The sequence below is a fragment of the Sus scrofa genome, chromosome 13 (genome assembly GCF_000003025.6).
Source record: "Sus scrofa isolate TJ Tabasco breed Duroc chromosome 13, Sscrofa11.1, whole genome shotgun sequence".
In the NCBI taxonomy this organism is placed as follows: domain Eukaryota; kingdom Metazoa; phylum Chordata; class Mammalia; order Artiodactyla; family Suidae; genus Sus; species Sus scrofa.
Window position 1 is genome coordinate 75,056,008 of NC_010455.5, and position 20,278 is coordinate 75,076,285.

General features: G+C 52.9%; 1 protein-coding gene across 1 annotated transcript in view; it reads right to left on the reverse strand.

Annotated features, from left to right (window-relative positions):
- RAB6B (RAB6B, member RAS oncogene family) overlaps positions 1 to 19,317 on the reverse strand; it is a 63,058-nt gene extending 43,741 nt beyond the window's left edge. Inside the window, exon 1 of the mRNA XM_003132428.5 lies at positions 18,809 to 19,317. Coding sequence (XP_003132476.1) covers positions 18,809 to 18,878 — 70 coding nt within the window. The 5' untranslated portion in view covers positions 18,879 to 19,317. The remainder of the gene's footprint in view (positions 1 to 18,808) is intronic.

Genomic DNA, 20,278 nt, shown 5'->3' on the forward strand with positions numbered 1-20,278 from the left:
CTCCACCTGCCCTCATTTCCTCTGTCTAAGCCCAGTGATGCCAGGAAAGCCTGCCTTGGGTCGGGGGCTGTGGGGTGTCATCCACTCCCCACCACCCGAAAATAAATCACGATGCCAGGAAGCCATTCCAGTGAGGTCAGGCTAGAGGTCTTTGTTTTGTTTTGATTTGGTTTTGTCAGGCTTCGCCCACAGCATGCACAAGTTTCTGGCCCAGGGATCAAACCTGCGGTGACAACACCGGATCCTTAACCCAATTTGCCACCAGGGCACTCCCTAGGCTAGAGGTCTTTAAAGCCTGCTTCCACTTTGAGGCTAGTGACAATGCTTACCAAGCCTGAAAGGCAGCTGGATGAAAGGACCAAGGCTGTGGACAGAGTCTCTCTGACCCCTGGGCCTCACCAACCTTCAAACATTTCATTCCATCCCTGCTCCCATCCCTACCCGGCCTGGAGCCCTGAGAGCCCAAGAAGGGGCTGTGCTCCTTCACTGTCTGCTCTGGTGGGAGGGGCAGGGGGGCATGGACACTGGGAGGGTGCACAATATGGGGGTGCCGGCATGACTGCTGTGGACAAAGAGTGCTCCCTCGCTCACAAATGACAGTGCGGGTTAGCCTTCTCCTTTATTTCCCCCCAAAAGGATCACTGGTGACTTTTGAAAATATAACTGTTTAAAATAATATCAGGATATCAGCTACGTATCAATAACAATAGCGATAGTCACCCTGTTCCTACTGTGTCTGGGCAGGTCCAAAGTCATCCTCCCAGTGCAGAAGCCTCTCTGGCAGCTCTGCTGTAGGCATCCGACCTAGCTTCTCCCATCAGATGCACACGTGAGACTCACCAGAAATGACTGACATGACTCTAGTAAGGTGTGGGATGGCCCCTGGATTCTGCACAAAGGGGCAGCCATGATGTGGGTTTCAACGCCAGCCTCCGCCAGTACCCAGCACAGGGACTGTGTCTCCCCCTGAATCAGTTCTGCTGTGACTCAGGCTGCTGTTCCAAGCCTGGTTCTCTGCCCCTCCCAGAGACTCTGAACTCCCAAGTCATTGCTCTGATACATTATTTGCTCGAATCAGCTGGATAGCAAGAGTAAATTTCTCTTATTTGCAACTAAGAATTCTGACAAAGGATAAATAAGCTAAAAAGAAGGCTGGAGCAAAAAGTTTGTTTCATCTCATAATATCCACCTCATAACATCTTACCCAGTCATTATAGTCAGGCAAAGAAATGACCTGACCTCCCCGGTAGTCAAAGGAAAAAAGATTCACAGTGGTCATAAAAGCAAAAGAGTTGCTAATAATGAACTTTTTATAAGAGTTGGACAGCAGGAAGTTCTTGCAAAGAGTTTGAAGTACAGAAATCATGCAGCCAGTTAAACGGTAAATGTACTATATGTTATACAATTTATTGGATGAATATCATGGATGAAAATCAAGGATGCTAACCAGACCAGAAGACCAGATAACACCCATTTCCCAAGCTAATGTTTGCAGTCATGAGCCCATATGTGTGTCCTCTACAAATAAGCAATTAAATGAAAAACCAAGGCCCCAAGACATTAGCTTCTGGCCAACATGGAGTAACAGGGATCAGATTTATCTTCTCATTTGAAAGAACCAAAAGACAGACAAAATATAAAAGCAATGATTTTCAAGACAGTATATCAAGCAATGAAGGACAGGAAACACTAAGAGATATGAAACAAATGCGATGAGCCCCCAGCTGCCCCCAAATTGTTGCCTTGAGAAAAATCTCAGGGCTACAGCACAGGGAGTGGGGAGCATGTGGAACCTGGAATATTCCCCAAGTTGAGGAGATAGAGTTGGGAGTCCAGAGAAAGCAAGGCAGCTAGAGTTCACAAGACAGAGCACAAAAGAGGAGGGAGGCACAGAGAGAGAAAGCTAGAGGTCTGCAAAGAGGCTTCCTTACGTCTTCAGCTGAGGAGTGATCAGCAAATGTGTGTAAAGAAACAGCTCAAGACTTGGGAAAGAACTACCCAAATGGATTAAAAAGGAAACGGTGCCTGGTATCTACACAGGCCTGGGGATAGTGCCTGCTCCTACAAGCCAGAATGAAAAGCTTCCTCATTTACGGACACTGGCGAGAGAGCTAAGAAGGGCTATGCCTCCATAGTGAGAAATAATTAGCTCTAGATCGAGCACCATGCCAGTCTCAGCTAACAAATCCTAAGAAGATTAACAGGCATACAAAAACTATCCAATACATAACAAGGCAAAATTCACAATGTCTGGCATCCAATAAAAATTTACCAGGCATTAGTTCCCTCATGCTGCAGTGGGTTAAAGATTCAGCATTGTCACTGCAGTGGCCCAGGTCACTGCTGCAGCGTGGGTTTGATTCCTATCTTGGGAACTTCCAAGGGCCGTGGGCATGACCATAAATAAATAATTAATTACTAGGTATGAAAATAAACGATCCCGAATGAGGAGAAAAAAAATCAATTGAAACCAACCCCAAACTACCACAGATGTTACAATTACCAAAGACATTAAAAAAGTTATTATGACTGCACTTTAAATGTTCAAAAAGTTAAAAAAAGAGATGTGACTCAATTATACTTTAATTAAAAAATCAACTATAATGAAAAAGAGCGATGTGGAAGATATTAAGAAAGATACAAATCACCCTTTTAGAGAGAAAAACTACCATGTGGGAGATAAAAATATATATATATTACTTGGGATTAGCAACAGATTAATTCCAGATTAATTGCAGAAAAAAAATACTAATGAACTTGAAGACATAGTAATATCTAAAATAAAGCACAGAGGAAAAAAGACTAGAAATAAGTGATTAGAGTATCAGTGAGCTGTGGGATGTTATCAAGTGGACTAACACAGGTGTATTTGGAATCCTTGAAGGATTGTGGGGGATGGGGTCACAAATATTTTGTAGAAATAATTACTGAAAATATTTCAAATTTGAGGGAAAATATAAATTCACAGATCAAAAAGTTCAACAAAGTCTAAGTAAAGGAAACATAAAGGACACCACACTGAGGCACATCATAATTAAAGGGAGAATTCGTGATAAAGAGAAAAAAATCATAAAAGTAGTCAGGGAAAAAAGACACATACACAGAGAAACAAAGATAAAGAAGACAGCACTTTCTCTTCAAAAACAATGCAAGCAAGAATACAATGGAGCAAAATTATTGAAGTATTGAAAGACAAACTAGCAACCTAGAGTCCTATAACTCTCAGATATATACTATCTAAGGTCTTTCAATAACAAAGATGAAATAAAAGCTTTTTCAAATATTAAAAAGCTGACAGGATTCATCACCAGAAGATCCTCACATCAAAGAATGTTATAGGTAGTTCTCTAGGAAAAGTGAAATGACATCATATGGAAATGTGCATCTTCCTAAAGGAATGGTGAACAAAGGGGATGGTCACTACATGGATAAACTGGAAGATTTCTCTCATATCATTTAAATCTCTTTAAAAGATAACTGACTGTTTAAACAAAAATAACACAATATATTGAATTACAGACCTAAGAAAACATAGACAAAAAAATCTTTGTCACCTCGTCAGCAACTATGCAAACCAGAAGAAAATGAAGTGACATCTCTGAAATACTAAAAGAAAAATGCTGTCATCGCAGAATTCTATACCCAGCAAAACTCTTTCAAAAATGGAGGTGAAATAAAGAACTAGGTGCCAAGATAATTTCTTACAACACAAGAGAGGAAGTTGTCTGGACAGAAGGAGCAGGATACCTACACACTCAATTACACACAGTCAGTACACACCCCATACAGTCTGACAGACCTGGATGTTAATCCAGGCTTAGTCACTTATTCACTGTGTGATCTCTGCTTATTTATTATCCTCTCTGAGGCTCACTGTCCTCATTTGTACATGGGGGCAGAACTGCCTACCTCAAAGAAGTGCTATGAATCCCACAAGAGCAGTACAAAGTTAATATTCTGGGTGAAAGACATAAGGGAAGTCTTTGTACTATGCTTGCAACTTTCTTAAGCCTAACATAACGTCAAAATTAAAAGCTAAAGGAAAAAAAGAAATATGATGATTTTTAAAATTATGCACACACATACACATGTGTATTACATCCACGTCTCTTGGATTCTGAACACAGTCAAGAAATGGCTTGTTCTGATTAAACATGAAATTTTCCTAAGGAGCTAGAATATAACTTATATTTGGTATCAACAGTCTTCACAAACTTATCTGGGCACTGGGGAACTGCTGTGAGCCCTTCTAACCACAGGTCAGGAGATGGAGCAAGCCTGGACTGACTAGCATGGTGGCAAAACCACTACATGTGCATGCTCACTGAGATGCACGCGCGCGCACACACACACACACCTCAGCAGGTACCAGAATCCCGTGAAGCCCTCTAGTTCTCCTGTTGTCTCAGCTGTGAAACTGAGAACCTCATCAAGGATGATGCCTTTGGAATTTCCTGAAAACCACCTGAGATCTGATCACACAGCTCATGTGGGCTGCAGAGTTCCTCCCTTCCAAGGTCAGCCTGCCCATGGTCCAGACTCTCTCTTGAATACTCTTGTCAGAAGGGTCTCCCCTCCAGGTCCCACTAGCTTTGCATGCTAGCCACTTCCCACCCTTGCAGGGCACAGTTACCCTCTGTCCTCCATTCCCTGGGGGTGGCAGAGGAGCAGAATGTGCTCCATTCCAATTGGCTTGAGGCTAAGTCCAACTCCAGCTAGATCCTACATTGGCCAATCACATCACATGTCTGGGTAGTTTCATGGTGCTGTGAAGAACTCATTCATAGATAGGATGTGTATGTTTGAGAGAAGTAAGAAGCACATGCTAAATGCCCCCCACCAGCTGATCTTTGGACAAGGCTGGTGTTAATGCAATTTGATCGTTTATTTCACTGAGAGGAACTCTTGGCCCAGCCACAGCATGGAAGTTGGCCAAGTAATACATACTTGCATTTATACTTTTCTCCCCAAGGCAAACTGCTGATGGTGTCAACGTTAAAAGCCTCACTCACAGGGAGAGAAGTGGGACAGTGACAATGGGTGGACAGTGCACTGAGAGGCACGGCTTATGTTTCCCAGATGGTCAGCTGAGGTCCAGTCAGAGGGGCCTTGTGACAATGGACCCACAGCTGCCACCCAGGGGGGGCCAGCTGTGGCCTGACCATGAGACTGAGCTCACCTGGGCAGGTGGAAGGTAACCTCTAGGTCACAGGCTGGAGCAGGGCGCCCTTCAGAGGAAACCTGGGCTGGCCAGCCGTGAGTGTGGACAGTAAGCAGCTCCAGGTACCTGTACGGGCCCAGCTCCCCTTCCTGACCCCGCACACACCTCACACAGCATGCCCACTTTGCTCATCTTGCTATTTTGCCAAGGAGGACATGGGTGCAATCCCAAAGCCCCTGCACATCCAGAGCCAGCTGCTGAGGGAAGCATGTACGTGGAGACCTCCCCATTCAGTAACAGAATGAAGACCCCTCCTGTCCACAGACTCAAGAGCACCTGCTCAGGATTCACCAGGGAGTAGGGACAGCCTTCCAGGTGAAGTTTAGAGATGAGGACCACGGTCTCAGGGTAGAAAATGCACTCTAGATCACTGGGCCCCTGGCTCTGACAGTGGGCACAGGACCACCCAGCAGGCAAGGAGGACCCTATGTCTCCAGACCTTGTGGACCAGAGATGCTGCTGGCCAGGCACTGGGGTGGCCAGAGGGTCAGGCTGGGGGAATAATGAACTGGGTCCATATCCACGTCTGTCCCTAGACTTGGGTGCCTAGGTACCAGAACAAGGAGCTATAGCCAGGCTCACCTCTTCCCATCCCACAAACTCCGGGTCCTTGAGGAGCCCTTCTCCAAAGCAGCACCACAGAGGATGTGAGCCATTGAGGACTCTAGAACTACTCTTGTTCAAGCCTCTCACTGAGCTCAGAAGATGTGAAGGCAGAGAAGAGCAGACACTTGTCCAGGATCACAGAGCACCAGAGTCAGAGCCAGATAGTAACTCTCCTGGTGCATAGCCAAGAACTACACTTAAGAGGTTTCTCTGAGCCCATCCTGCTTCCTGAAGCCCCAGTGGAAACACAACATGGGAAGAGCAGCAGAGAATAAACTGCACTAAGGCCAGGAAGCCAGGCTCCCAGAAGATCACAGATCAGACTGGCCTCAGAATACCAAGTCATGGCAAGATGGCACCTAGAGATCATCTGATCCAGTCCTGCATGCAACAGAGGAAAAATCAGAGTCAGAAGGGTTTGCATGAGGTGCACAAAAGGAGAGGAGTAGCAGAGAAAAAAATCAGGGCCTGACTCCCAGAGGGCCTCCCTCGTGCATGCTTTGGGCGGCCCCAGCCAGCTGCTTAACCAGGGGCAGGTCACAGTTCTTCTTGGAAGCTCCAACTCTTTTTCTGCAAAAGGAGGGCCTCTCTAAGGTGTGTCCTCCCTGGAAAATCTTCACCCCCATCTGTACTAGTTATCTGTTGCTGTGTAACAAATACCACAAAGCTAGTGGGTCAAAACAACATTCATTTATTGTATCACATTCTCCTGGGACAGGAGTCTGGGCACAGCTTTCCTGGACCTCTGCTCAGAGTCTCACAAGGCTACAATTGTGGTATTGGCTGGGCTACATTTCCTTCTGGAGCCCCCCCCCCCCGCCCCTGCCCCCTGCATCAGCCCCTTCCAAACTCCCGGCTGTGGTGGTTTAACAAAACTCAGTTCCTTGTGGCTGGAGGACTGAATCCCCATTTTTTTTGGAGGCTGCTAGCCAGGGCCTGCTTTGTCCCTAGAAGCCACCCCACAGTTCCTGGCCACATGGCCCCCTCACTGCCCTCTTACCACATGGCAGCTCACTATTCCAAGGCCAGCAAGAGGAGACCTTTAACGAAACAATCATGGGAGTGACAGCGCATCATCTTTGCACTATTATATTGGCTAGAAGCATGGGTCAGCATTCCATCGGCATTCCATGGGAGGGGACCAGGCAAGGGGGTGACTCATTCAGGGTCACCTTAGGTCATATCTGTCAAACCAGGTCACATTCCTAAAAGATGTCCCCTCTAACCTTCACTCAGCCTCTGCCTCCTCTCCTGAGTTGGTGAAGTGGCTGGTTACCTGCAACAGGACCACCATGCTTAGGACTCTGTGCTTAGGACTGAAGTTACCATCTGGCCTGTGGGTGGGCAGGGACTGTGACCACCTCACCATGCATTTCCCACAGCACTTCCAGCCCTCCCCAGAGCCGAGGTGTATGGTTGAGAGGATGCTGCTGTCCAGACCAGAACTCTGGCTTAGACGGCCCTTTAGCTGCATAATGGAGGCAGAAGGGGAACTGAGTTCTTCTGGCCTAACATCTGGGGTTCTGCCTCTTCTGATGTAGGTGGGAGAGAATGAGGGGGTGGGCTAGCTGGGCACCTTTCAGGTCTGCATTTCTCATTCTAATGTGGGCAGCAGCCTGCAGCACTTTGGCTGGATGTGGGGGAGTGATGAATTAGAATCAGGGAAGAATTTCCGGATCCTGGTGCTACAAGTAAGATCTGTTAATATCCCAAAATAAATGGCTAATTTGGGAGTGGCTTTTTTCTCCCTAAAAAGAAACCCTTCTCAGAGGTGCTCTCTTCACAGAGAGAAGCAAAGATGTCCTGGCCCCAAGGCTTGACCCTACTTGCAGCAGCCTCATCTGGGAACTGCAGGGTCCCCATGGGGCAGAGCGAACCAGCTTTGGGGAGGGAGAAACAAGGCTCACTCAGATCTGGTAGCCTGGCACTGGCAGCACTGGGCAGTGGGGCTGATGAACTTCCCCCCTCATTCCCCAGGGCAGGCGAGAACCCTTCTCTCCAACTCTTTCTCTGCCTTGCTGGGGGCTGTCGGCCTCCTCACAGCACCAGCCCCCACCCCAATTAGTCCCATCACTCCTGTGCCCCAATATGAACCAATGTTTCCACAGGCCTCTCCAGCCTTTGATTCTATTTGGTCAGGACCCCAGGATGGACAGCACCACTGCCTAGAGCCCGGCTCCACCTGCGCTTTCTCCAGGCCAGCTACACGTGGCCAGCAGCCCTGTGACCATGGTGCAGCTGCATCTGTCTGTGTCTGGTAGGGGTGCCTCCCCTCTCTTCCCCAGCCTCCTGACTCCCTCCATTCTCCTCCCCTGGCCCCTTTCTTCCTTGGATGGGGAATTACACAAGATACATCTGTTCTGAATGCTTCACTTCATTCTCTTCAGTCTGTGCAATGTTTACTCCCACTCATCAATAGGGTCAGAAGAGGGCATTTTCTCTACCTCTCTCACCTCCACAGGGACCTGTCCCCTGTGTGGAGGCCACACTTGCAGCTCTGTGGTCCTGAATCAGGGGTCCGTCTCTTGGTCCTGGCTCTGTCCCAGGGTGGGAGCAATGGGGGGATAGGGGGGCCTGGCGGTGGTTTGAACAGGTCAAAGCTGGGCTGAGCCCCTTGTGGCTAGCTTCTGGGGGCCGTCAGCAACTCAGCAACTTGGGGCAGGGGGGACACCTCTGCTGAGCACCAGCTGAGGGCACAAGTCTCCTTACCCCTATGACCTTGCAGAGAGTTAATGTGGCCTTGCTCACAGGAGCCACTAAAACGTGTTGGGACCACTGACGATGCATAATTAGGATACTCTCCCCACCAGCCACACTAGCAAAGGAAGACCCAGGTGGGGCTCACTAAGCTCCACAGGCATTGCCTGGGCGGAGCACAGCAGGGGCAGGGCTTTGGGAGGGGTGGGGTTTCAGGCCCTGAAAACAGACCACTGGACCAGGAGCTCGCTTCTGGGTGGGGTTTGGGTTCAGAATGGCAGCCCCCTGCCTCCCTTCCGACCCCCTGGCTCTCACCCTTTGCATTTTGTGTAACCAGCTTAAGATCAGGTTTCTGTTCCCAAGGTGGGGAGGGAGGCTCTTCCCCACACAGCCCTCCCTCAAGTCCTCAAGGACCCCTGAGCCTGTTGGGGAGCCAGAAACCGGCAGAGAAGAGTGAGAGAATCCGTGGAAGAAAGCGAAGGAGGTGAGTCAGATGTCTGTGGGAAGAGGAGGCCAACAAGGGAGGGAGTGATAGGAGGCTGCACAAGAGCGTTGGGGCTCACACACCCAATGGCCAGCTTCTCCCCAGATGGTACATCCTGCCCTGAGCAGGGGGCAGAGGGGAAGAGCCTAGAAGGGCTGCCAGCAGTCCAGGAGCCCCCAGGGCATTGTGGAGGCCAGAGGATGGACAGGCTTAAGGCAGCCAGGTGGGTACATCTAGGGACAAAAGCCCCTCTTCTACAACCATTCCTCAGTCCTCACCTGACAGAAAAAATCAAGAAAAGATAGGAGTTCCTGCTGTGGTGCAGCGGGTTAAGGATCCAACATTGCCACAGCTGTGGCTCAAGTCGCAGCTGCGGCTTAGATTCAGTCCTGGGCCTGGGAACTTCCATGTGCTGAGTGTGTGGTCATAAAATTAAAATATATATTTTAATTCAGGGCCAGAAAGAAACTCAAGCTGACACCTCTTCCAAAGCCCTCCTCTAAATTCCATCCTCTCAACTTTCCCAGCCGGCCTGGTTCAGGCTACCCGGATATCCTGCCTGCTATCGGGTTGCATCCTCGTCTTCTAACCCATGGGCATGTCTCTCCTTGGTTAACATCCCCCCAATGTCAGGAGGTCCTAGACTCCTGTGTGGGGCCTGACCCTGCTTCCCCAGGTGCAATTCCTTCTTCCACCATGTTCTGCCCACCCCACGCCAGAGCCCAGCCACGTGGCCCACACCCATAAGAGCCCTCAGCCTTGGCACAGCTGGGCCCTCTGCTCATGATGCCTCTCTCCTTGCCTGTTGGTGAATTCCTGCTCACTGTGCATGACCTCCTCCAGGAAGCCCTCCCTGACTCCCCAGCAGACCACGCCCACAGTCTTGCTTGTGTATTTAATATTCTCATCAACACTGCCTGAGCCTCACTACCCACTCACCTTGGGCCAAGCACTGCTCTAGTCAAGACATTGTAGAGCCTCTTGCAATCCCCAAGCCATGTCCTTGGGGAAGTGCTTCACTGCTCAGTGAAGTTGAGGTGCTCTGCCTGTGAGCAGCTGTGGGGTCCTGGGGGTCAGGGTGAGTCTGCCCCCCTCTGCCAGGCTGGGCAGTGGGGAAAATGCCAGCCAGGGGGTCAAAGACCCAGGGCTCCTTCCCAGCTCAGCAGGAGTGGCTTCTGCCCTCTGTGCAAATGCCCTTGCCTCTCAGAACCTCACTTCCTTCATCTATAAAGTGGGACAAGCAGCTTTGCCTGTCAGATCACAAGGACACGTGCCCTGCAGCTCACTACACAAAAAGAGTCCATTCCATCAGTGATTCTCCAAACCTTGTTCCACCGCTTCTCTTCCGTTCCTACCTCTACAAAGGGGTGGGGATCACAGTCAGTATTTCATTAACAATATTACCTCTCACTGGCGCATTTAACATATGCCATGTATTGATGTATTCAATCTTCATGAAAGTCCAACTAGGTCATGAATACCCTATTGTCTGGAGGAGGAAAATAGGCACAGGGGGTCCTGTTACATCTCAACACACAGAAAGTGAGGGCCGGCCTGGGGTGGAAGGCTGGGGCTCAGGAGGACAGTGCAGGTGATGGAGTTGGAGTAGGAGCGGGGACTGGGTCAACAGGCCTGCTGAGTCTGCTGGGGACACTGCATATCCCTCTTGGCTCTGGCCCTTTCCCAGCCCTTCCTGCTTACCGCCCACCCACCTGGCTGCAGAAGGAAGTGTCCTGGCGTAGGAGTTCCTGGGAGCTGTCTCCCCTTCTGCCGTCCTCATCATGGGTCCTCTCTGTATGGAATAAATGCCTGCCCCTGCAGGCAAGAAGGGCAGTACAGCCCCATCCCTGTTGCCTGGCAACCTGAGCCAAACAACATCATCAGAAGGGATGAGCCAGAGCACTCTGGGGGCACAGAAGGGAGGGCTGGACCCAGGCAGGTGGGCCTGGAATGCTGGTGGGGAGAAGAGGGGGCAGACTGGAGATCGCCGGTGTTCAGGGCAGTTCAGGGGGAAACAGGGGGCAGAGGCCCTGATCCCACGCCTTCATCCCTGCAGCAACTCTCACCAGTGCCATGTCCAGGCTGGGTGTGTGACTGGCTCTGTATCACACCCTAAGCTGGCACTGAATTATACAACCAGCTAGAGCTTCGCTGGCCCAAGTGATCACTGAATGCGACAGCCTCCAGGGACACTGCCAAAAAGCCAAAGATGGGCTGGGGCTTTTCCAGCCACACAGCCAGCTGTGGTGGGTGGGGGGTGGAGGGGCAGACTCCAGACAGAATCGGGGTCTCCAGGGCCCCGATATCTCCAGGCCTGGAGGGAGGATGAGGATGGGTTACCCCAGAGCAGGTGGGAACCAGGTGCTCAGTGTGACAGGTTCTTCCCTGCTTAGTAGTTAGTTCTCAGCTGGAACCTGGGAGCAGCCTTTCTCCGCGGCAGGGGGCGCTGCTCACTAGAGGGGCTCTCGCTGCCCCGGCTTCTATCAGCTCCCTTCAAACTGTCTCAGACAAGCAGCTCATTCTGTGTGAGAACAGAGGAGCTATGCACTCTCAGCCCCTTCAGCTCCACGTGGAGACCCTGCTTCCTTCCTGGAGCCCACTGAATGCCCTCCTCCCTCTCAGGGCCCCATGCCCCTTGCCAGCCCAGGGAACTCAAAGGCCTCTTCCCGCCCACCCCACGCGGTGCTCACGGGCTCCTCTTCAGCAAAGGCTTTGGTACCTAACTCTCTAGGAAGCATCTACAGCGGACCTCATGTCCATAAAGCCTTAGTGTTCTTCTCTCCCCTGTTCCCCACTGCTGGGCCTGAGCCTGTCTTGAGGCATGAGGCCCAAGAGTTCACTGTTTCTCTTGGTGACCTGGGCTTGGATTCGAATCCTGCTACATGGGCAGGGAGTCCTTGGGCCTGAGCACCTCTCCCACTGAGTCTCTGCCTCCTGGTCTGCAAAACAAGGTGAACCCCATGCCTACCACAGGGTGCTGGGAAGATGACCATGCCTGCGTGGAGCCTCAGGCATGGTGGGTTTTCTTAAATGCCACCCAGGTTAACTGGGGGAAGGACACAGGAACCCAGGAGGGGTCCCTCTTGTCAGGCAGCCTGGGCACAGTCTGGACCCTTCCCCATCGACCCTCCTCCCCAAGGCCCTAGGAGGAGGGCTAAAGTCCCAGCTCATGGCCGAGCCAGCCAGTGTCTGTGACCTGCTCTCACCTCATCTCCAGCCACAGAGGGCAACTGGGTGAGCCAGTTACCCCAATGCTAGAAATCTCTTTCTCTAGGGAAATCCCACTAAGGCAACAAGCCCCCCTGCCAACTGCCCCAGCCCCGGAAGAAAGCTGTGGTCTCCAGGCAAGAAGGCACCCAAATGATGTCTTCCTCCCTTGCCTGTCCACCGCCCACAGCACCTGCAGGGGCTCCAGGCTGCCATTCTTCTAATGCATCTTCTGGAAGTAACCTTTAAAGGCTCTTTTCTGTCAGGGGTGAGGAATCATCTACTTTCTCCTGAACCCAGGTCTGTCCCCCGGGTTATGTCACCCCCTGGGAACTGGTGGTACCTGGCACAAGACACGTGGTTGAGTCACCCACACTCCCACTGGCCTTGTTACCAAGAGACTGGGATAAATGTGCTTTTCTACTAAAAATAAATCACTTTACTAAAACGATAACATATCCATGGCAGTGAAATTTTACTTTTTAAAAAAGAGCCCACTTCATTCAGGGCCAAAGTTGCCAAAACAATAAAGGGAATTGGAAAGTTCAAGTTCAGGAAAGGACCTCTCAGGAGTCCTTGGGCATCTCCGTCCTTTCCTGCCCTGCTCCTGGAAGCCAAGACTGGCTTCCTCGCCATCATAGTCCCCTCAGGGCTTAAGTGCCCAGCGCTGCCTGGGGCCCCCTTTCCCAGCAGCCTGTCTTTTGGGCTCTAACAAAAGATGCCCATCTCAGGGCGTGTCGGGCACTTCTCCCTGGCAACCTCCCCCATCTTCCCTGGGGAGAAACAGAAAAGGACGACAGACAGACACACACACAGACAGCGGTGGAAAGGCCTAGCACAGCTTTTCCGATATGCCACCCCCCGATGTTAATGAATTTTGCCATCCTACCCACCCTTTCCTCACTTTCCCCAATGGCTCTGTCCATCCAGTTCTCTAAATTATTTACACTGAGACCTGACAGCCCTTGCACATTCAATGGCTCATTCATTCCGCAACAGTGGAAGACATGGGCTGGGGAGGACAGGGATGCTCTGCAGCCTGGATGGGACACAGATGGTACCCCCTCGGGCCTGCCCTGGGCGAGTCTGCAATGTCAAGGCAACACCTACGAGGATAAATATTCATGGGCTGATTTTAGGGATGTAATAAGTATCAAAAGGACAATGAGGTTATTTTGTTATATTTTAATGGCATTCATTATAATTTGGAGGCTGCAAACAATCATGATAATCAGACCACGCAACCAATGGTAATTGCTATTACATCTGCACTGCCAGAACACGCCCTCAGACTTTCTTCTCTTCCGCTAGTTCCCGAGCATCTATCATCAGCCCTGAGGGTGCCACTTTCCTCTGATGCCAAGTACAAGTTAATTCTCATCCTGGTGTCTGACTGTCTATCTCACCTCACACATCGCTCTTTAAACAGATAAAGCAAAGGTTCTGGGTCTGCACCCCAGATCCAAGGTTCCCTCTCATTCTAGCCACGGAGGCAGGGAGAAAAACTGGGAAGAGAGAGACTGAGGCACAGAGCGGCTTGTGATTTCCTCCAGATCGCCACGGGCACTCTGTGGGGCCTGGAGCCGTCCCTTCTGCCACAACACTGGTGGCCTTGCTGCTTTTCTCACAGGTGGTGGTGGGGGGATCAGGGTGCCCTGAGAAATTCAGCTTCCGTGAGAGGAACGGTGAGTTGGGCATGACCAACGCTAAATGATCCAATCCCTCTGTGAAAGACTTTTAAGTGTGGCAGATAAAAATCCTCTAGCTTGAGAAAGTGGCCGGTGTCAGGATAAAGAATCCTGTTTCAAAGCCACTTTGACGCCCTTCGCTTTCCATTTACTGATGGGCCATCAGCAAATCCCACACAGCAAAGATCTCTCGTCATTTGCCATTTTCGAATGTTTAGTGAGCATGAACCTCCTGCAGGCAGGGGGTGGGGAAGATGACTAAGATCTAGTCACCTTAAGGTGCTGAAATCTGCCCTTAGGAAGCTTAAAATTCAGTTAGGATTTTTGTACCTAAAAAAAGTTTAAAAGTGTTTAAAAATCCTGAGTAACCTAGACAACAGAGGTCTTGGGGTGGCCCGTGATTTATTTTATTATTTTATTTTTGTCTTTTTAGGGCCACACCCACGGCATATGGAGGTTCCCAGGCTAGGGGTCGCATCAGAGCTATAGCCACCACCTATGCCACAGCCACAGCAATGCGGGATCCCAGCCACATCTGGGACCTACACCACAGCTCATAGCAGTGCCAGATCCTTAACCCACTGAGCGAGGCCAGGGATCGAACCTGCATCCTTTTGTACACTGGTCAGGTTCTTAACCCACTGAGCAGCAACGGGAACTCCCCCGTGATTATTTTTAAAAATGCTCAGGAGAAAACAGCTCGGCCCATGGGGAGTGCTCAGGTGGGCCGGGCACAGCGGGGCCAGCAGGCCTGGGAGGCGGTGAGAGGAGCAAACTTCTGGTCTGGGCCTCAGGCGTAACCACCAAGCCAGCGGTGGGCTCCCTGTGTGGCCGTGGCAGTGTGCATGTGGGAAGGCAGGGCTCAGGCTGGGCCCCGCTATGGGTGGGGAGGGTCAGGAAAGCAAGCAGTGAAAGCGGAGGGCCAGCCCCTTCCTTGTCAGCAGCAAACCAGATGCCTGCAGGTCACCGTCTTCCTCCTGCTCCCCACCCCATATGCTTTTTCTACAAAGCGGGGAGAAGAACCACAAAGCTCCCTGGAGAGGGTAGGCCCCTTGCAAGACCTGCCTCCTGCACTCGGACTAAAGAGGCCGTACCAGCGTGCTGCCTATGGAAGCGTCTCCTCCTCTGAAGACTTTAGAGGGCACCTCTGACACCTGCCCCCAAGGTGGTAGGATGCCCTTCTATGCACTTACAGCAGCTGCTCCTCCCTGTCTCAGCTCTTACAGACCTTTACTGTAATTATAGCCGCAGATGTCTGTGCTCCCCAGTGGACCATAAGTTCCATGAGGCAGGGATACACTAAGAGATCTGATTGAATGAATAAATGGATGCTGGGAGGAGAAAGGGAGGGAGGGGGATGGGAGAAAGAGAGTGGGATGGTTAAACAAATGACTAAACGACCAATGCTGCCTGCAGGGTCACTGTGCTGCACAAGTCCAGGGATGCCACTGATGCTGTGCTCAACATGAAGGTACCTCCAGCAGCACAGCTGCCGGGGTGTGGGGGCGGGGGGGACAGGGAGGTGGCCAGTCAGAAGGAGAAGCTGGCCTGTTGGCCTCAGCCTGGGGAAGTCAATTGAACTTGCGTCCATCAATCTGCCTGCTTCGGCTGGAGGAGTCTCGGGAAGGGAACGGGGCAGAGGCCAGAGCACGGCAGATACAGCTCACTCTTTCCTCCCCACCACACACACACACACACACACACACACACAGGCCCAGAGCGAAGCCAGAGCCCCACAGATGCCATCAGAACTCAGGAGGAGAGTGTGTCCCGCAGGCTGCATCCCTCCTCAGACACTCATCAGCTCATACCTGCTCATGCCTGCCTTCTCTGGATGCCACCAAGTGCCCAAGTCAGGACTGGTGTGCATCACCCTCTCCCTCTGTCCTCTACCACTGCCATCAGCACAGGGGACAGCCAGCAGGCCTAGAGAGGATTGTAGAGCCTCCCTTCTGCAAGGAAACCCTTCATCCTGAGGCCCCAGCTCTCTCCCACACACCCTCGCCCTGCCAGGCTGACACTGTCAGCCAGCCTGTATGCCACGCTCCAGGGCCCGGCATTCCTTCTGCAGCTGGGAAGAGACACTCTCTCCTGGATAGATGTGTTCTCTCCTGAGTGGCTCCTTGAGGCTTCCCACCCAAACCTGGTCTCCAATATCTCCGAAGGCACCTCTTCATCACTGGGCTCCAGGCCAGGCACTCCTCTCTGGGTCCAGCTGTCCCCACCCACTGCCAGGCACAGTGGGTGAACGAGAGAAGGCCATAGTCCTCCAGCCCTTTTCCCCTGGCCCCTTTCCAGGGGACTCAGCCCATGTTGTTCTAGAAGTCTCTGTTGTGCTCAGCAGACCCAAGCTGCCCATGTACAGAAGGGAAGAGACCTCTGAGGTCACACAGGGAGGGCGAGCCAGGGTGGGGGGGAGGGCCAGACTTCAGCAGCTCCCTCTACCACAGAGGCTGCAGAGGATGTGAGACAAAGGACCAACCCATGTAAAAGCGCAAGCAGGCAAGATGGAAGGCATGGCAATGCCCCGGTTCCACCAGACTCAGGGATGCACAGTCCCCTACCTAACTCAGGGACCCAACCCACTAATGACACAACAAAGTGGGAGGAGACTTTTCAGGACCCTAGGGTTCCCTGCCAGAAGGAACCAGAGTGGCTAATAGCCAGTCTCACTGATAGCAGTGCCTTTTCCCTAATGACCATGTTCAAGGGCCCAGAAACCATGCTCTCAACCAACAAGCCTGGCATCCCCACCAGGTCACCCAGCCCAGCCACAAGCCTGGCCCGATAACGACAACCCTCACCCCTCTTCAGAAAGCTCCCCAAAGCTTGGCTTCCTCAATTCAAGGTCACCTTATTTCCCAATGACATTTTAGTGACTGGGAACAGGAGACAGGGGTTTCAGTCCCTGAAGTTTTCACAACTCACCATAGGACCCTGGGTCCACAGCCCATTCCTGGGGTCAAACATCCCATATAAACATGCTGGGAGGTGTGGCTCATGCTCTGAAGCCTTCAGCTCTCATTTCTGTGATTTTTAGGTGCAAAGGGGGTTTGTAGTGCTCAGAAGGGGTCTCAGCCCATCAGGGATTCTTCCTTCAAACACACCAGAGACATTGTTCTCATCAACTGAAGCATGTTCTTGGAATAAACGAGTGTTTGTTGAGAATCTCCCACAGTCCAGAGGCATTAGGGAAACATGAACGGGTAAGAGAACTACCCTCAGGCAACCATCTTACAGAGACATATCTAAGATTCAGAGAGACCTGGAAATTCGCTCATGGGAACACAGCTAAGAATTCAACTCCCAGGGCTCCAGGCCCAGTAAAACTAAATTGGATGCGAAGACCACCCTTCCCCGCAAATCCCTTTAGACACAAAGAAAAGTTAGAAACTGGAATCTACTGTAAAGATCAGAAACACAGAGTCCAGGACACAGAGCTGGCTGGTTGAGTTGAGATTGTTCTGAAATGCCCAGCCTGGCCCCCAAATCCATGTCAGAGCTTGACCACTTTCTTACACCCTTCTCTGATCATCCCTCCATTCCGAGTAATGAGCAGCACCAGGCAGGAGACTGCCATGTGACCTCAACAACCCTCATGTTCACCCATCACAGTAGCGCTGTTCCCAGAGCCCACCAGGTCCTCCCAAGGTTGTGTGTGTCTTGGCCCATTGTGCTGACAGGCATCAAACCAGGTGAACGCGACTGGTAGAGCTGGGGGTTCTGCCCCCAGGACAGCTTCTCCCAGAGCAGAGCTGGTCAGGGCCCAGTTTGTTTCCCTGCAGCTCCAGGTGAAAGGCCTTTGCAGGGATGCTCTAAGAACCACTCCTTCTACAAGTGTCAGAGGCTCCAGGCTCCTCAATCAGATCTTCCCACCTTGGGACTAACCTGGGTTTCAGAGATGCTCTCCCCTGGGAGGCTACTGGGCAGCACGGAAGCTGTTTGTCTCCCCCTCCCCCAGCCCCTGGCCCGCTGCCACGGTGACCTCCCCTCCCCCAAGAAGGGCGGTGAGCTGGGAGGTGGGGGTGGGAAGGAGCCGCCACCAACGCTCTGGGGAGGGGTGCTGGGAAGCCAGGCAGGGCGTGTCGTCTGGTCCTTTCTTTGCCCGGCACTGGGCTTCACAGCTCTAGGTGAGAGGCGCCCCCCTTACCATCCGGCAAATCTGCCTCGCACTGGGGACCCTTGCTGTCATCGCCCAAATCCCTGAGCCCCAAAGGGTCTAACACACACTGGCGAAGGGCAGCGGGTCTAGAACCTTCTGTGCCCAGTCGGACGTAAGCCAGGGGAGGTAGGCGCCCTGTTCCCCCACCACCTGCATCCGCTCTTTCCAGAAGAGACAGTATCCGTCTTTCCCCTGCAGCGGTCTGCCCCCGGGCCTGGACGTGCCCGTAATTACCGTTGCAGGGCAAAGGCCTCAGGGAACCCCTCTGGTGCCGCGGGGTGGGGAGAGGGCAGACGCCAGCCCAGTCTCGTTCTCCAAAGAGGGGCGCCCGTCCTCCCCGCGCCCCTCGCCGGCGCCCCGCCACCTGCGCCGTCGCCCGCAGCCGGTGCCGCAGTGCGAGCGAGCCAGCGAGCCCGGAGCCTTCACGCCTCGGCCGGCGCCGCCGAGCGAGCCGCCGCCCTCCCGCCTCCCCGCCGCGCCGCACCTGCATCCGCACCCCAAGCCCCCACCTCAGATCCCATCCTCGCCCCCATCTCTGGCCCAGCGCCTCCTCGGTCCTTACCCTAGTTCCCTCCTCTGCCCGGCCCCACCCGAGCCGGCCAGGACTTCCCCATCCCCATCCCTTGCCTCCACCCCGGCATGGAGGGCCCTTTCCCAGCCGGGGCCGGGGTCCCAGTAGGGTGGATGATTTGGCGGCGGGGGTCGACTGGGCGCCAAGCCAAGAGAATAAGCAGGGCACTTACCGCTCTGCTCCCCTAGGAACACCAACTTGAATTTTCTCAGTGGGTTCCCAAAATCTCCCCCTGCGGACATGGTGCTGGCAGTCTGGGCTAGGAGAGGAAGAGGAGGAGAAGCGAAGGAGCAGGGAGGGGAGAGGAGGAGGGCGAGGGGAGGCGGCCGGCGGTGCGGGAGCCGGAGGGGGAAGGGCTGGCTGCGCGCGTCCCTGTCTCCCCAGCTGCGTCCCGGCCCCGGCCTGCGGCTGCGTGTCCGGCGGCGGAGGAGGAGGAGGAGGAGAAAAAGGAGGAGGAGGAAGAAGGCTGGGGCTGGGCTGCCGCGGGCGGCGCTTGATGCGGTGCGAGGGGCGCGCTCTGGACGCCCGAGGCGCTGCGCGGACAGCGAGGCGCAGGCGGAGCCGGGGCGCAGGGAAGGCGCGCGGGGCGGAGGAGCGCTCTCCCGAGCCGCACCAGTCGGCTCCCCCTCCCGCCTCTCTCCTCTGTCCGCGCCTGCGCTCTGCGCGCTCCCCAGCCTCTGATGTCATGCGGGGCTCGCGGCGCTGCGGGGCTGGGGGGCCTCCGCCCACCCACCTACCCGGAACCGTCACCCGGGCGTGAGAGAACCGCCTCGCAGTGAGTCCGTGAGGCCCCCGAAATGGGCCCTCTCTGGTTGCCCCACTACGTTTGTCTTCCCTACTCTACCGCTCCTTTGAATCCAGAAAATGACGTGAAATTGTCAAGGGACATTTGTTTCTGGTCTTTTAAACCTAGATGCTAGTCCCTTCTTCCACCTCCTGCGACACCGATGCACTCAGCGCAGCCATCGAGAGGGCGAAAGAAAGGGAGTAGGGGGTGAGCCAGGGTGTGGTGGGCCATGTGGGCGCAGACGGGCTTTACTGTCATCTTGTGCATCTCCGGCCCTCCCTCCCCTCCCTAGGGCCAGATCCCTCCTCTTGGGGGCCTCTGTGGGGTCACGGGTGTTCGGGCAGACGTGGCCCGCGAAAGAGTAGACGCCAGTAAAGAGCGCACCTACCTCAAACCTACCGCTCCTAAAGATCATTTTTTCCTAAACCTGCTGCCACGTAGTAGAGAAAGAGCAGCGAGGCTCTGAATGTCAGGACGGCCATCTCCAGGACGATGCCCTGGTTCCCTTGGACCTTGGAGTCACCGGGCTGTCAATGCCACTCCTTGCTCTGGCAACGAAGTGTATCAGGACAATGATTTCCAGGAGGACAGGAGGAAGACCTGTCCAGATCATTTGTTTCTGATGAGTGGGTGACAACTAGGAGTGGATGCCAGGAGTTAGAAGCACCCCCAGCCCCGTCCTAGTATTCTGGTTAGTTGAGATTTTACAAAGCTGCCTCTTACTGCCCTGCCACCACGTGGTCTATTCTTTTAGGTCTGTTCAATGAACATTTATTTGGAATTATAATCCAAATATTTGGGAACAAGGTGCGTGTGTGTGTGTTTTACACATAGAGAAAATTGAGAAGCAGTCTT